Source organism: Halictus rubicundus, chromosome 10, assembly GCF_050948215.1.
Source record: "Halictus rubicundus isolate RS-2024b chromosome 10, iyHalRubi1_principal, whole genome shotgun sequence".
NCBI lineage: Eukaryota > Metazoa > Arthropoda > Insecta > Hymenoptera > Halictidae > Halictus > Halictus rubicundus.
This window is the reverse complement of record NC_135158.1, coordinates 7,815,944-7,833,299: the sequence shown is the minus strand read 5'-3', so window position 1 is coordinate 7,833,299 and position 17,356 is coordinate 7,815,944. Positions and strand designations below refer to the sequence as shown.

Below are 17,356 nucleotides of genomic sequence, written 5' to 3'. Positions count from 1 at the left end.
CGAAAACGTTCAATAACATTTTCTGACATAGTATATAGATGAGTATCGAATAAAATTCTTCATCAAAAAGACAGAAATAGTAAGACGTTATAAAGGAAGACCATTTAATAACAAAGTATAACAATATACCGAATTATTATAGTTAAAAATGTTTTCCTTTATATTTGCTTTATCGATTTATGAGTACAAGACCCTGGTTACTAACTTTTTAGCAAAATATTCGAGTGGTCGAATAAAACTACTGTGAAAATAAAATTTCTGTTTTCACAAAGACCATAACAAATGTTTTATAATGAATGTTTACATTTCAATCAAAAGTACTACATTACATTTATTTTAATGTATTTAATACAATTAAATACGCTACCAACACCAGTATTGCAATATTACAAATTTCTAGTTAAAATTGATGATTTTAATCGTACAATATCCTAAGATAAACATTCCGATTCAGGTCTTACAATTAAGCAGAAAGATAATCACGGAATTTGTCTTCAAATTAAACTGAAATCCACCGAAGCTTAAAGAACAGCAACAACAGCCCCGCGCCGTAATGCCGCGTCCAAAACGACGAAAGAAACTTCGTTTCCAGAGAGAATCTTTTTTGTGGTTTCATAAAAAGAGGAAACGCCGATTAAAAGCTAGTGCTTACCGAGTATTACATGGCAATTAAAACGCTTGTAAAACCGAGATTCGAAGTAATTAGCAAATGAGCGCAGAGTCAGAAAGACGACTACCGCCGAAGTAAATTGGCCGCATCGCGAAGAACACAAGGCTCCCATAATTACGGGGTTAATTGATTCGTATTTGATAGCAATTGCACTACTCGCCGAGTCGTGTGATAATTTCACTTCTCGTAAAATTAAAACAGCTTCTCCGCTTTGAGACGTACTAGGAAAAAAACATTTTTTTTTTAAAATAATCTTACTTCTTTCTGTAACAATGCTCCGGTACTATTCTAACAAGAGCATAAAAGTGAAGTTCATAACATTTTTGAAAACTTAAGCAACAGTCCTCGGGTTCGTGCTGTGACATAGATCGTGTAGGACTACTATTTTCTTGTGACCGAAAAATACAAAAACAACTGTCTCCCCGAAAAGGGATCAGAAATCGCACTTTCGGCCGTCAATGCGTCGCTGGGCCATAAATAATCATTTGCGACGGACCTCCGAACACAGGAGATCCTCGAATATTTTTAACAGAGCGCATAATTCACGCATGACTCGGGGCAGAGAAAATTGGCGTGATTCGCGATCGAAAACGGCGTTTAGCCTCTGGTTTCGAACTTGGTCTCGGCTCCTTTTTCCGCGCGTTGTTCGTCTTTCTCGCGTCGCACGCGGCGGAAAGGAAGAAAAAAAAAGCGGCGAATAAATGCGGGCAGGATTAATGGCTCGGTCCCATCACGGTTCGTATAATATTCGCGTGCGCGATGAGTTATAGAGGGCACGCCGAAGAAGTGCACACCGAAATGCACGCGGAATGGATAAGCGCGGGCGACACGAACGCTCTATTTGGAGGTGTATTTAAACTTCTGGGTGAGTCGGGCCGCTTCCATTCTGCGCTGGCCCGATTGTGTATCGCATTAATAATTGTCGACTACGCGCACGTGAGGCCGTTGCACCCGGATCTCCGCCGACCGGTTCTCATTTGTCATACGACGCTGAAGAACCTTCTGTTACATAAAAGATTCACTAACCCTCGACCGGTTACCTAATGCACTGCAATGGAGACTCTAATTATCATTCCGTACCGCTGCCTCCCCTTTTTTACCCTCCTAATGTCGCGAATAATCCTTTGCTTGTTTGTCAGGGAATTCCCATCCTCGTTGAAGACCTTTAACTCTATGTTATGTCACTGATACACCGTAGGTCTCTTTAAGGGGTTATATTCTGATTTTGAATGTTTACATAATCAATTCTCTCACACCAGACCTTGCCGAAGAAGATGTTTAGTAAAACGGGGACAGAAAATTGTACGACGAACCTTGAGGGCTTGATGTACAGTGAATTCTCGATACTTGTCAAAATCACGGGTCTTGTCCGCGTCATGTATCGTCTAGGAGACATACCCGATCATGCAGGCGTTGGCGACATATATAGAGAAATCACTGTAAGGGGAAAGCTTCGATCTGTAAATGCACATTAATTTTAGACACCAACAAAGTTTTTCAGTATAGTTATCTTTTAAAAAACTGCCTAATGTTACATATAAAAACTAAATGAACACCAGACTAACAATGAGAAACAATAAGAGAGATGCCGCTGTGGAAAATGAATAAATCATAGTATAATAAACTACAATTTTAATAAATATGGTCTTGTCATCTGCATGGGGAAATACGAACACTCACTGTTCATTGCAACTAGTGTTAATAACTAAAACGATGTTGAGTGCAACAGTTGTAATTGTGTTCTCTCAGTGTAGCATTTCCATATTTAGTTGGAGCAAATGTGCATGCAAAAGAACCGAGTTCAATCTCCCAATGACACCCAAATTAATACTAACTAATCAGGAATTTATGGAATAAATTCCCACCGTGCCTCAAAGAATTAAATTTGCGCGCCGATATATGAATCGATGCACAAGTATAATTGATATACTCTAATGCATGTTTATCATGTTAATTTGTATATACGTAATGACCGGAAAATGAATTCGAATTTAAACGAGACGAACATTTTGGACATGCAGATAAATAAAAGAATTTAATTAGTTTTCTATGTACATCCGAGGGAGGAATATCTTTTAGAAAATTTTAAAGCTCGTTACTTTCAACACATGCACGCTTTCGCATGCTCTCTTTCTTCGCTCGAGAAAGTTTTAATATTAGTGTCCAACTTTTAAGTGTCAGAAAACGTTCTTTCATAAGGAAAACTGTTTTTATAGTTCTCATCGTTATTCCAATATCACGCTTTGTTTTAGATGTGTACAGTACAGTGTACAGTATAATATGAAATATATGGAGCGTGAAAGGTAACATTAATTTACATTTTATTCAATATGATACAAAATAAAATTTTTCAATGTACAACTAATGCTTCATGTTTATGTGAAATGGTACCCTACGTGGGGCGGTGTTAGCGGTAAACAAGCACTATCGAGACAAGGCCATCTGCCATTGCAGATAAACCAGGTATCTTATCGCTGATTTTTTTATGCCTTCTTTGTCAATCCTGCCACGAAGGTTTTGAACGCTGCTACGCCGGCTCCGTTGGCTTCTTCGTATTTTGGCACCACTTTTTTCATATTTGCCAGCCACCTGAGTGTGTTCTTGTATGTGCTAAGATCGTAGCCACAAGCCTGTCGCAAAAATCAAGAAATTAGCATCGAGAAAGTTACAAGCTTTCTTTTAAACTAGAATTTCTTTTCTCACTAGACCGCGGATGTTCACGTAAATTGCTGGTAGGTTATTAAAGAACGAAAAGAAAAAGAGAGAGATTTTTTTCACTGAACAAGAGATTGCTTGTGGTAAACGTAAAATAAAAATTCCGATACTTCTGACGAATATATACACAGAATTAAAGATTTTGCACGGACGGATTATAAAGGATGAGTTCAATTGACTTAACATTTCAGAAGAACTTACGTCAAGACTAGTAACGGTGGCCAGAATGGCTAAGTCAGCAACTGTCATAGTCTTTCCCGCAACGTACGTTTCATTCTCGAGGAATGTTTCAAGGAAAGTTAAGGCTTTATCGATCATTTCGTATTTCTCCTGATCCTTGGGCTTGTTTGCGAAAAACATGGGGTACTGCAACAGAAATATTATTATTATTAATAATGCAGCTTCTACAGACGTTTCTGAAAGAGTTTTGTCATTGCATGCTAAGAAAAATAATCTAACTAATCGAGGTAAAACGACTCACGTAATACTCGGCCAGGGCTTTGTACAAGTTGCAGGCATCAAAGTACAGTCTCTGATCAACGATCGCGCGTTTCTTGGGATCCTTCGGGTATAATGAGTCATCCTTGCCATACTGGCCTACCAGATATGTCATAATAGCTCGGCTAGAAAATAATTAATGATCTGTACAGTATTTATACTCGTTTGATTCATTGTCACACTTTGCTGACGCAATAGTCTCCATTAAAGCAGGATCATTAAACGAAGAATGTTTATAAGAAACATTCATTTTCAAGAAGGAAATACAAAACTTGCTGTGTCGCGAACAGGACTGTGCATACATTTCGAGATACATATTTAGTAGAAAATATGTAAAAAAAATAAATATAATAGCAATATTTGTTCTGTCAAATGAAGCAGAGATTCAATGGAAATATTTCTGCTCCACTAATAATTTTAATATGTATAAGAAATAGTCAGTATCAATATTTTGTGTCTTTTTTTCTAACATTACAGTTTTGTATTTGACCCATTTATTTTTGTCAGAAATGTGACTTGTCAAATCTGTAAATATTATGCTTTCGATTCAGACAAATCACTGCATTATGCAAGAAAAAATTAAATAAATGTTACTACGAAATTAGCCTTACCTTTCCCACAAGCGGAGGCCATTATCGTCGATCGTGGGAATCGTGTGCTGCGGATTTATCTGTGCACAGAAGAATATTAATTACACCGGTTCCATCGTGCATTATGCCAGGTAGCTGTATAAGACGATGATTCAATAGTTTTTAGTACACGTACCTTCAAGTACTCGGGTTTCATGTGTTCACCGGCCATCAAGTTCACAACTTTGGGGTTCAGTTGCAGTCCAATCGAAGCAGCCGTCAATGTGACAGCGCGGCATGGTGAGCTTGTGGGCATGTAATAAAAATCGATCGTCATTTCGGGTTCTAAAAGAAGAGAAATATTAGTGAAATATTAGTTGATCGGTATAATTCAAATATTAGACTATTACAATGTACAAAACGCAGTGGCGAATAAAAAATTCCATGACCAACAACTAAACGTCTTTGCGAATAAAATAAATCTGTTACTCTAGTATTTATAGTGTTCAATTTGAGTTGGAAGTAAACACAAGAGCCAAGGATGTTTAATGTTTACAGCCAGGCTTTGTGTGTTAACGCAAACGTTGTTTGTTAACGCGCTTAACACAGGTTTCTTAAGTCATAAACGATAATTTTCCGCGAGCCGGTCGAGCGCAATCAGTTTTATAACTTTTTCAGTTCAATATTCACAAATCGATATCTTTAACTTTGTAAGAACTCGTAAAAAATTCACGGAATTTGCATAGTGTTTCACCTATTTTCTGAACGACACAACAAACAACTACTGAGGTACCTCCCTGCGGAGAATACGACCTGAAAGAGTTAAAAATTAAAAATTAACGAGAATACGGTAAGTGTTTAGCATAATATACTGCTCTTCAGCGATTTCTGTCGTACGATTAGTTGTACGATAAGTCGTATCGTCTGTAGGCGTAATTGCTTCAAGGAAGGCACGCGAGCACAAACGCAAGTGTAACAAGGTCGCGTATGCTATTATTATTGTTATTATATCTTTTATCTTAATGCAACGACCTATTGCCTATCGCAACAATCTGTTGAATTATGAATGAAATTGCTGTTTCCTCTAAACGATTCATCCACGATTTCTCAACCATTAACACTAACCGTACCACGACCGGTTTTATATTTTTATATTTAATAATCATTAGAATTCCAACGACGCTTCCACTATAAATTATTGAATGAATTTCTTCTTTCGAGCACGTATTATTATAAAAGTTGCGAAAAATTTACATGAATTCAGTCTTATAATTTCTATAAAACAACGTATTCACACTTTGTGCCTGAACATGGTCACTGTAAAAAGTCTGTTAAAAAATTGCCCGGAGGTAAAGCGTTAAGAAAATAACTAAATGCAGTTCCGGTTTCTCCGAACCGGCGCACAAGATTTCTATTTTGCATAGAGATCCACGAATTGTGTCACTTTGCAAACTCCGTTATTTTAATCATTACCAAATTCAACGAAAGTCGCGCTATGAAGCAACTCGATAACCGTGCTACCAAATAACATATCCGAACGATTCAAACGCGATTTATGGGACCGAGCACATTCGAACAAGGATCACTCGCATGCCGGCGATCGATGGATCCTTTGACGGGAAACTAAAAGCACAAACCGGCGACCGGGATCGCACGTTGATCGTGGCACACGCGAATCGGGACACGTAGACAGGATAATTTACAGCGGATCAAGCGTGATGAAAATACGACAACGTACTGTTTGTTCCGACGTTACAAAATAATCGTTGGCTGTCTAAACGAGTTAGTCCTCGAATCTCTTTGCAAATGCTACGGTATGCAGCGTGCAACCTCCTTTTTAAGCGGCCGGGGAGAACGATAGTGCGCAGGCTCATCGACGCGCAACCTGTTATCGGCACGAAGAGGCGTTGCTTCCTTCGGTTCCCCGATTCTGCTGAATCACTATGCTCGAGAAAACATTCGTTTCACGAGAGTCATCCGCCAAGGAAACTCATGGGGTCCGCGTTTCGGAGACATTTAAACTAGTCCTGCGATCCTGAATGATGAAAGCTGTATTTGACACGGCGGATGATTCTATGCTTCGGAATGACTCATGGCTGATTTTACTTTGTAACTAGGGACGTCGTTAAACCAGCATGACTCCGACTCTAATGAGTTGCAATTTTTAGTGCGAAGTCATTGTTGCTCGAAAATGTATCTTGGACAAGATTTTCGCCTATACATATATTTTTTAGATTCACAGTCTAGTAATTGGGGTCATCTATTTAGGTAGTAGATGTCCTGATTTTTAGTTCGATATCCTGGTGTCTCGCAACGGTGAATCACCGACCCCAATGATTCAGCACAAAAGAACATTATCTTTGATGTTGTAATATTAGGTATTTATAACATATAGTTAATCACTTTTAACGCGCATTCAACAGAATTTAAATTTAATACGTCCTATCTCATTCTAATTATTAATAGTTGATTTTCTATTGCCACATCTAATGATTTTTGGATTTGTAGGTTGTACTTCACGTTACAAGAACTGTATTCATTCCGTTTGTTTTTGCAAAATTTCGCACAATGACTGTGTGATTTTATGGTATTTAGACACGCCTCGCGAGCACAGAGTTTGTACAATGTGATCACCTTTAGTTCATACAAGTAAAGTCAAGCGCCTGCGGTGAAAGTACCAAGGTCTTTCGTTCAGCATTCAGTAGAAACTCCAAGGACTCGGATACGAGTATGGTTATTAACCGCGACGTTGAATTCTTTCACAGACGATTCAATTTGTAGCATTTTCGAGTAAGAACGTGTCCTCAGTTTTTGTCAGCTGCTACATCATGCGTAAATAGCCTGGAAAGAAAATAAATCACGCATTCGCACGAGTAAAGACTTCGAGCTTTAAAGTGGGCCGAAATGTATTATTTTACAATTTTTTTTTTAACAAAATTATTTCCAAACATTGACAATTTCTCGAGAATCGGAAATTTGGTGTTCAAATACTTTCGGATCCATAGTGTATATTAATTTATTTGAATTGACTTTAACTGTAGAGCATTTCTATTTATTCCATCGACTTTAAAGACAATTATAAGACAAAGGGTTTAGCGTTACTAGAGCAGACTGACGATACTTCCATCGAACAGTTTCGAATCCACGTGCATGACAACGAAGATTCCCGGATAGCAGGAATTGATGCGTTCTGTGAAAGGAATCGGGGTCAGTTTTTATCAGTAGATCGCCTAAATAAGTTCCCTCATTTTCGCGGAAAAAGGTTCAATACGCGATTGCGCCGCATCATAAAACGCGAATCCATTGTGGCCTTCCAGCATAAGTGCTGCGACCCATTTCTCTTCTTTCCTGTTTTTTTTCTCTCTTTCTTTTTGTTAAACGGTACATACGTTCCAGCCGAAAACGCTTCCGTGGGACTTGTTTCGATAGAAGCCCGGAAATCCCGGAAGACCGCAAATCCTTTGATTTAACGTCAGCCTGCGCGAGTATGCCACCGGAAATGTAGTTCTAATCACTTGCGGTTACAGCCATGGAAAGACACTTGCTTAGAATATAGATTAATTGCCATCTGCTCGAGTTCTCTTGTCATTCGTCAATTCGCCTAAGTTACTCGGAAAATCTGCACGTTCCTAAAAAAGTAAACTGAAACATTCCCATTCCATACGTTACTCTCGAAACATTCAGCTGAATAAAAATTTCGTTGACTGATCGACAAATTTTCTTCGGAAAATTTTTGATACTATAAACGGTCTCTTGTGTTTCGAAAATTTTCGGAGATCCGCAGCCTAGTGACAACTAGGCTCATTATTTTGTGAAAATAAAAATGATTGAGAAATTGACTTTTCTACTGTCAGTGAAGGTAGCAAAGAGGTTATGTTTAAGGTCCACTAAAAGGAATTTATTTAAATATTATTTAGTTGTATCTATACATGTGTAATATCGGATTAGTTTTATTTTCTATTCTTTTCAGATGGAAGCTTTGTCCAATAGATTATTAATAATCGGTTGCTAGTATACAGATTGCTGGCGTAAGTGTGTTAAGGTTACGCTGAATTTATCGAGTTTCACCAGCCCATTTGTGCAATAAAATTTGTCTTATCCTGTAAGGATCCTCCTTTGTTCCGGCCAGCTTCCTGCTTGTGGGTTCCAGACGAACATGTTACTTTCCTAAATCGATTTTGTACATTTTTCAGGGGAAGACGTTTTCGTTTTCCACTTGTCCAGTAATTCGCCGTCCTTGTTTCCCGCACGAAATCAATAACGCTGCTATTTTCTTCGGGGTTTACATGGCCTCCACTTTGAAGGATATTTTTCTGTACGCTATCGATTGTCGAATCGTTTTCGAATTGCATTGTACAATTACATTTTCATTCCTGTTGTGCTGCATAGTTACGTGGCCGTTCACGTTACGCGTACCAAGCATAACGTCGAGCAAACCGAATTGCTGATAACCTAGGGCGGTATTTTATATGCAATTAAAAGATTAGTATTTCATAACCAATTATCATTCTCTGAAAATAATGTACGTGTTTCTGCATGGAGGCGGTTGTGTAACAGAGATAACGACGGAGAAAGCAAAGAGAAAATAATTAATATGTAATCGTCACTGTTGTCGCTAAGCCAGTGATTCATTAAACATTTCCATTCTGTCTTGCACGCAGAAATAGTATCAGGCGCGATAACGAGTCAACACAGCTGATAAATATCCATTTAAGGAACGATTGCTGGCGATCTTGTTACGTTGTATCGCAGAGCGTGGAAAGTACAAAAATTGTTCGCTTTAATCACTTTCTATATTTATTATTAGACAGCAGACTTACATGGAAAATAAAAATTTGCCGCATCAATCTTAAATCTCTCTACATAAATGTATAAAATCCGTAGACGTCTAACTATTATAGTGTTCAAAATACACAGAAGAATAGAGAGAGACTCTGTACAGACATTTTACTGATACTGAAGGGTAGGAAAAGTGAGAAAGAAAATTCGTATGCACTTCGATTGTTTCTAATCTAACAAAAAAAAAAAACTTATGGAATAGACTCGCGAATCAATTGACAGACCTAAATAATTTAAACTGTGCGTGCCAATTTAATTTTCCAGCGCCCGATGACATGATCAAATAAAGGCAAATACAGTGCTCCGTTTCTCACTCAACGAGCCGCAATTACATCGCAGCTATCGCGGTAATGGGAACGGTTACAATTCAGTTTCTTCGCAAACGGAGCTAAATAACGAACGGAACCCGGGAAATGAAATTAAATTCTCGAATTCCGTGTAAAAACTCGGGGCCGGGGATAGAATCAAATAAAATAAAATCCGTGGAAAGAGACGAAGAATAACGGTCGAGGGGGTTCTCAAAACCGGGATACAGAAAGTAATCCGAATTCACGACACAGATGGAAGGGAAAATTCGTGCGGTTCACTCTCCGCGTCGCAAAAGTTCTCGAGCGAACGTTCTCAATTTCCCCTGTAAAAACATTATCTTCCCCTCAATGATTCCTCGAGGGCGATCCACAGAGCCGGGTCTTCTAAATGGACTGTGGGTTAATTAAATTCAGGAACGGAGAATGCCGTAGACCGGCGGACAGGAATTCCGGGAACGGAAGCAACGGGTTTTTCAGGCGGCGGTCGAGCTGGTTGCTGCTGCGAACCGGCACCAGATTCTGCTGCATCATCATCGAACAACGACAGAGGAATTGCTGTTCGTTGCACGACCTCCCCTTGCTCCGGTCATTGTGCCACACCTACGTGCACCAGTCTCGAGCGAGGAATAAACAAAAATAATTTTCTTCGTGCAAAGTTTCCCGCGTGTTTGCAAAACAATGCAAATATCAACCATTTACCTTCGAGTGTTTGAAGTCGAAGATCAAAATAGTTGTGACCTTGAGTGACCTTGAGTGACCTTGAATGACCGTCATAATAAGTTCATTGTATTCGCCTTGAAACACACTATCAGAATGTAAATAAAATACCATACCGTTAAATTTAAGAAAACAGAGCTGACCTTCATATCTGGACTATGCAAAAATTAGTAACATCAGATTATGAGTCCCTCGATACAAAGTAAATTTAGGCTGACCTGTCTTAAATGCCCCACCCTGTATATTAACAGGATAGTCACTCTGATTATTAATTTAGCGTTGCGAAGGTTTTATTTGGCACTCCTTGTATATTCAAAAGAAATTTAAAATGGTTATAAGATTATGTATTCTGGAACGTATTTTCAAAATGTCTACACGTTACAACGGACGAAATATGCTCCAAGCTCGAAACAACCCAACGTGACATTTGATGGAATGAAAAATCAGTGTGCCAGTGTGCTACTGACTATTTGCCTGTCATTTGTCATCACCCTTGGGCTTATGAAAACAACGATGCAGCATACAGTAATTTATACGTTCGCAAGTTCACAACAAAAAAACTCCCAAAATGGAGTATTCCTCAAGAAACGGTTAACCAGTGGTTGCGCAAAAACATTCGATAATCTTCAATAAATTTATTTAAGCAAAGATCAATACACCGTACATGAAATTACATTCAATTTACGTCGTGCTTGTCGTCCTTTCTAACAAAAAGTGAATTAGAATACCGATTTGTCATTTGACAGTTGACGACAGATTTATCAGCAGAAGAGTCACGGCTCTCTGGAAATCATAAAACGCTCGAAATTTTCGCCTAAGATCATATTGAATTTTTACTTAAACGGATAACGACAATCCAGCAACATTCTCCTCCCTAAATTAGATTTCAAATGAGATACTCCCGTAACAGGAGGTTCGGGTTCCGCGTTTAATCTCGATCACCGGTGAACTATTATCGATCCTATGGTTTTACAGCCGGTATAAAATTCTCCTGATATATCTCGGTAAACATTTTTGTTCCTGCAGCGTGCACTTCTTCGAACCCAAATTTATCGAGATGCTCCTTGCAACGATTGTACCATGCGGTCACGTTGTCGTATCTGCCGATATCGAATTTGAAACACTGCGAAACAAACATGTATATCAGTTTGTTATGACATTGCTTGGAATCGGGATGCTTTGGGATAGTCCCTTGCCGTTGATAATTAAATGGTGAATTATTACCACGAAGTTCGTAATCAAACATAGAATGTTTCATACTGAACTCATACTGATATCGTGTTTACCGTGAAACAAGATTGATAAGACAGAGCGACTTATTTGTAACATAAAATTTGCTTCATGAATTGAACGAGTAATATTACAAATTTTTAACAAGTAATACCATTTTCTTAAATTTTACAAAAATCTATGAAAATTCGGTAAAATAATGTTCTTCTTCTCTCGAGTTAAAGTGGCCGTGTACAAATGAAGAATATTTCGCTTCGCGTGCCTCGTAATTATCTATGACGCCAAGAGAAGCTAATTGCTCTAAACCCCCGACCACATTTTAACTGTACACCGGTATATAATTAATATATTAATATCTGCGAGCCTTGCCCGCATTCTTCTACTAATAAATTTTCAGGATCTAAGCCAGTGTGAATATTTCTGCGACGATAACACGGATCGGCTGTTAATTACGCGTGAAAATAATTGTATACGAAAGATAACGAGGGGAAAGTGTAGAAGGGAATTTTAAATTTGAAAGCGCGATTTTAAAGTAGATTTTGGGCGTCATGCTTCGCTACTAAATCAGTGGAAATCTTTGTAGATCTTTACGTGTAGCGCGATAAATTAATCACAAACAATTGATAACGTATCGGATGTTCGCAAGAACGTGTGCGAGGAGTTGATACATTTATCTGTTGTTTTGAGTGGCGCATGTTAATCTCTATTCTGAAAGTTTTGCAAACATCCACGAACACGTGAACGATGTCTCTGCTGTTATAATTTTAAAAATATCCACGAATGTCTTAGCACAATTAATCTCTAATCTGAACATTTTACAGACATCCATGAATACCTACGCAGTGTTAATTTGTATTTGAAAGATTTTATATGTACCCACGGATATCTGAGCATTATTAATCTTTATTCTTAAAATTTTATAAACGTCCTGTTTTATTTTCCAGCACTAATGCGACCGTGTAGGTTATGAAGAAGGCAGAGAAGAGAACCTTTTCTTAACAAGGACAGATGCCACGTCAATTAGATTAAAAAATTGGAGTGACCCGCCTGTGGTCTCATGCTCACTGAGAACTTATACATCACTGTGTATGTATTTGAAAAGTAAACGAGATTATTACCGTGTAGTGCCTTTACTTACTGCAGACTATTACCGTTCTCTGCATTCATCCCTAATGAAGGGATTTACTTTGTACAGTCGCTTAGTTGATTCTTTTTGTTCCTTATTTTGCAATAATATTTTATACGGTAATCATTGTGGTCAGAGAGCATTCTACATTCTGCACAAGTATTTTTCTGTGCTCCCCAGAGTTTGCATACATTTCTTATGCGACAATATCTAATCGATCGTTCAAAATCACACATTCCTTTGTTCTGTCGGCTCTGTATGCACGCTCACCTGTAACAGGCAAATGGTTGTGCTGATGGTAAAATCAGCAATTGTTAACGTATCTCCTGCAACGAACTCGCTGTCTTCGAGGAAAGTATTTAATAGTTCGCAGCTCCTCTCCATTGCTTGCACGTTATTTTCGTCGGGAGTGTTTATTTTGCCATGTACCACAGGAATCTGCAACACCATTCACAAAAAGAATTATGAATTTCGGTGCAGTGAGTATTTTAATTTGAACGTAACACGTAGTTGTTAATAAAGCAAATTGATAATTACATTGGGGTTCATTATACAAGATAAAAGCTTTTCGCATTACTTGCGAAAAGCAGAACCTAAATAAACAGTTCCTTCTATTTTTAAAGACTTTAAAAAGTTGTAAAATAATATATCCATGCTGCTAAATTCTCGAAATATTCTCGGGCCCTCGTGGGGTATGCCCCCCAGTGGAGGGAATAGGCGAATTATGATCGTGTACTCATTTTTGTCACAAACGCATAAAATCCGAAGTCTAGATACAATCATTTTATAAATTTAAGTCGAAATGTTGAGAGAACGGAAAGCAGCTTTGGCGTTCTAAAAGAATAATCCATCTATCGGAATATGGAGTATATTATTTATTAACAACTGTAGCACGATATGAACTTCGATGTAAAAGAGAATATTCGTCACTACGATAAATGAAAGGCTTTCATTATTTATAGATGTAAAGAAGGTTTCGATAATTGATGTTTTATGTTTTGAGCATGAAAGGGAGTTTTGTATCGCGATTGTAATTTATCAGTATTTTTATACGACCATTTGTCCAGCGATGTAGCACAAAGTCAACCCTTTTTTTTCTCGCTAAAGGTAGTCGGATTATGTAACTGTTTACTTGTCAACGGAGAACAATAGTTCTGTTTTTCGTTTGTAATTCTGCCTTGTCAGTTCATTGTGTACCCATTTTTCTAGCTTAACAGAGGACGCCATTTATCAGCATTGTAAATTGATTCTTTTTCCAATTCGATTCGCTTTAACAACCTTCGCGAAAAATTGTATACTACTATTAAAATTTTCCTGGAATTTGTACGATCTATTGTTAGAAAATTATACTCAAATTCTTTCCTCAATGACGTGCCGTATTTGTATAATGTATGCACGTTGTCTTGCCTGTCTTTATAGATACTCGAAAATAAATTAACTGGGCAAACGGAATGAAAAATGACATAATGGCCCCAGAATATTTGCAGATAATTTTTAACCTGTCACGAAAGAATAACGCATAATTTTTGAAAATTACTGTTGATATAGGTACTTCAGTGGCCTTTATAAATATTTATTTGACGGATATTTCCCGGTTGCAATTGTCATGAAAAAAAAAAAAGAAATATTGAAGCCAATTTATGGTAGGCAGTATTTCTGTGCACTTCCAGGATGTTATTAACCATTTAAATTCTCAAAAAACATTTATTTACAGCTATTCACCTAACAATGTAGAAAAAGATGACGCGTCCAATGGGACTGTTCTCCTTTTAATTAAATATTAAATTAAATATAATAGATTCGAAAGAAAATACGTACGTATGTCTCCAATATATTCGCGTAAAGAATCCCATGATCGAAGTACAGCATCTGATCGACTTTAGCTCTCTTTTTGGAGTCCTTCGGATACAGGGAGTCATTTTTCGCATACTTGCTAACCAGATATCCCAGAATTGGGCGACTGTGAACAAGCAACGCCGATTAGGAGATAGAAAGTGGAAGAACCGATTCTGGTTGTTACGCACCTTTCACATAAAATAAATCCGTTGTCGTCTATCGTTGGTATAGTGTGCTGTGGATTCATCTGTAACGTTCATATTTGTTAAATACCATTCAAGTTAAGACTTTTCAGAACATTTATTTATCCAACGACACTTATAATACACGGACATCGTTGAAAACAGTTCGAGGATAAGTAAAATAGTGCTAATCAAAAGTTGTTCCGTAACTATTTGAATTCCTGATTTGATCGTTCGAATCAATCAAAGTGCATTCTGTTTCTAAGTGTGTTTCGCAATTCTGTTTGAGAGGACGTTGCTGCCTCTATATCTGGGAATGGCTTCGGATGTCCTTGTGCGCGGTAGAGTGCGCAAAACACATGCTGTGGATACAGTGAACATGCACCACCACATGCTGCAATAATATCACTCGTTCGCTCTGCAATCCTCTCAATCACTTTCCTTGTTCGCCTACGGAGTCAACATGATTGCGGTGAACTAACAGTCAATGAATCCTGACGTGTCTCCGAACGTAATTTGTCAAATGAAAAGTTGTTCGGTAAGAATTGCTTCGAATGACATGACAATAATTTCTTGGGGGGGGGGGGGACAGTGGGAGTGCAAAGGGTTAATATAGAGTTTGCTGAGCAACTAAAAACTCATTCAATTTTATAACGCGGTGTCAGGTGTCATAGAGGCACATCTCGATCATTTTCAGCACAGTATGTTCAGGAGACAGACGAGAGCCCGAGAATATTTCGAAAATCTAAAAGCAAATCCCTTGGGATCTACATAGCGAACCTTTAAATAAGACGGCTTCATGGTCTCCCCCTTGAGCACGTTGATCGTCTTCAGGTTCAGGTGAACACCGATCGCCTTCGCGAGCAACATTACCGACCGGCATGGTGGACTGGGCGGGAAGTAGTAAAAATCAATCGGCATCTTGCGGTTCCTCTTCGCCAGTTTCCCCTTTTCTCAACGTCTTCCTCTTCTTCTCGTTCGCCGTAACGTCGCTGTGCAAACGAGATTTTTATACAGCAGCCCCCAAAGCAAGGAAAAACTTTCGAATCTCTAGGCTTTGCATCTGCGTGTACCTTGTTCGCATACAAATTTATCTCGCCGCGGTGTTCGGGATCCTATGGATTGGAAGATCATCGGCTAGGACTACGGACTTTTATGGGGGTCTCTTCTAAAGGAATATGGCTGATCGAAGCCCGCCGACAAACTATCTGCATTCGAACCAGGAACGTGTCGGAACAATATCGTTCTCGTTTTACAATGTTTGGACGAGCCCTTAACAGCTGATACGCGATTAATAGACTCGCGAAAAGTTTGTGCGAAATAAAAGTAAACAAAGCGAAATGGGTATGTACCTTTACTTTTAGTCATCTTAACAAGCCGAAAATAATGTAAGCTTCGATTCTTCCAACGTATCGTTAGCTGCAAACGATTTCACTGACGAATTCGAATCGTGGAAACACGTCCGCTTTAGCGATAACATAAAATGGTTAAAATACATTACACACAGTGACCCAGTGACTCTTTGCAGCAGCAAAATGAAGTTTATGCCACGCTATAATTTATAATTACTCGAATGGCGACGCCGTTGTTATCGAACTTCCATTAATTACGATCCAAACACGGATTTCCGATTGTTCGTTCACCAGCCCGAAAAGTACAAATTATAAAACTCGCTGGTCGGTCGCCGAGATTTCCCGCGGTTGTGTACAAAAATTTCTGGCTAAAATACGCTCGAAAAGGGTAAGTGTAATGAGCTCTTGAAAAGAAAAAAAAAGCGAGTTTCCTCCTGCAATAATTCAACGGGGGACGGAGTGGGGGCGGTAGAACTGTCAAACGCAGAATTCAGACTAGCCGTACTCATACACCCAGTCGATTTAATTATTTTTAATTAATTAGTATTTCGCTGGACACAGTAGCGATTCCTCATATTCCAAAGTCAATTTTCAACTGACAACCTCAAGTAGAGGAAAATTCTTCACTCAAAAATCACGTTGAATATATGGAATATGTGTTCATATCAGAAAGAAAATAATTAACGTTCAATATTACGATTATCTTAAATTTCTTTTCACTGAAAGTAAAATATTTTTACTAATAAAATTCATACTATATTGCTTCTATATATATTGTCTCTTTTTCTGGCATTTGTTGAGGATTAACCCCCTGATGTTCAAAAATGTGATGGATACGTCATGTGTTTCTTATGGCGTAGCACACAGCGAAGTAAAATATTGGTTAACATTAACAATATTACCATACAACATGTACCTACATATTATCATTTCAGGAACATGCATATCTGTTTAATTTAACATAGACGTTGGGCTCGCACAAATGATAAGTTAAATAATAACTGGTATTGCATTTTATTTAACACGTCCACTATCAGCGTTTATTTCAGCAACAACCTTCACAACTATTAAATGCAATGTGTCTTCTTGTAAAACACAAGGAACGATATTGCCATAGAAAAGCTACAAATTCTTGAATAATGACATGTGCAAAACTCATTCGAGTTTCTTTATCGTAATATGTATACAAAATCGTGGTCGTCACACTTGCGTCATGTTGGTATTTAACAACGTGTTAATTTGTATATGAAGGGGTCTGGACTAAAAAATGAAATATGTATGTATTTTTATGTTGCAGGAAAGACACGTTTTCTG

At 38.1% G+C, this 17,356-nt stretch overlaps 2 protein-coding genes across 3 annotated transcripts; both read right to left on the bottom strand.

The window, feature by feature from the left end:
* Positions 1-2,974: 2,974 nt before the first annotated feature.
* Positions 2,975-6,348, bottom strand: LOC143357834 (glutathione S-transferase 1-1-like). 2 transcript variants are annotated; one of them, XM_076794466.1, is made up of 6 exons: positions 6,191-6,348; positions 4,649-4,797; positions 4,495-4,553; positions 3,867-4,008; positions 3,587-3,751; positions 2,975-3,300 (listed from the first exon to the last, which is right to left on the bottom strand). In XM_076794466.1, exons 1-6 carry the CDS (start codon positions 6,324-6,326, stop codon positions 3,154-3,156), a joined length of 798 nt encoding a protein of 265 aa, XP_076650581.1. In that variant the 5' UTR covers positions 6,327-6,348; the 3' UTR covers positions 2,975-3,153. The 2 variants fall into 2 exon arrangements, with proteins under 2 accessions (XP_076650581.1, XP_076650582.1); XM_076794467.1 differs by lacking the exon at positions 6,191-6,348 and adding an exon at positions 5,926-5,944.
* Positions 6,349-10,936: 4,588 nt separating this feature from the next.
* On the bottom strand, positions 10,937-15,974 carry LOC143357835 (glutathione S-transferase D1-like). Its single transcript, XM_076794468.1, has 5 exons — positions 15,471-15,974; positions 14,697-14,755; positions 14,491-14,632; positions 12,943-13,110; positions 10,937-11,439 (listed from the first exon to the last, which is right to left on the bottom strand). Exons 1-5 carry the CDS (start codon positions 15,609-15,611, stop codon positions 11,278-11,280), a joined length of 672 nt encoding a protein of 223 aa, XP_076650583.1. The 5' UTR covers positions 15,612-15,974; the 3' UTR covers positions 10,937-11,277.
* Positions 15,975-17,356: the final 1,382 nt, after the last annotated feature.

Excerpts from the sequence above, each read along its gene's own strand:
- LOC143357835 (XM_076794468.1), bottom strand. The coding sequence starts at position 15,611 with ATGCCGATTGATTTTTACTACTTCCCGCCCAGTCCACCATGCCGGTCG. Across the intron at positions 14,633-14,696 it reads GGATTTATTTTATGTGAAAG|TCGCCCAATTCTGGGATATC; the intron begins GTGCGTAACAAC and ends GCTTGTTCACAG. Across the intron at positions 11,440-12,942 it reads CAACCATTTGCCTGTTACAG|TGTTTCAAATTCGATATCGG; the intron begins GTGAGCGTGCAT and ends TTTGTTTCGCAG.
- LOC143357834 (XM_076794466.1), bottom strand. The coding sequence starts at position 6,326 with ATGAGCCTGCGCACTATCGTTCTCCCCGGCCGCTTAAAAAGGAGGTTG. Across the intron at positions 4,009-4,494 it reads GGCCTCCGCTTGTGGGAAAG|CCGAGCTATTATGACATATC; the intron begins GTAAGGCTAATT and ends ATTATTTTCTAG. Across the intron at positions 3,752-3,866 it reads AAGCCCTGGCCGAGTATTAC|TACCCCATGTTTTTCGCAAA; the intron begins GTGAGTCGTTTT and ends TTTCTGTTGCAG.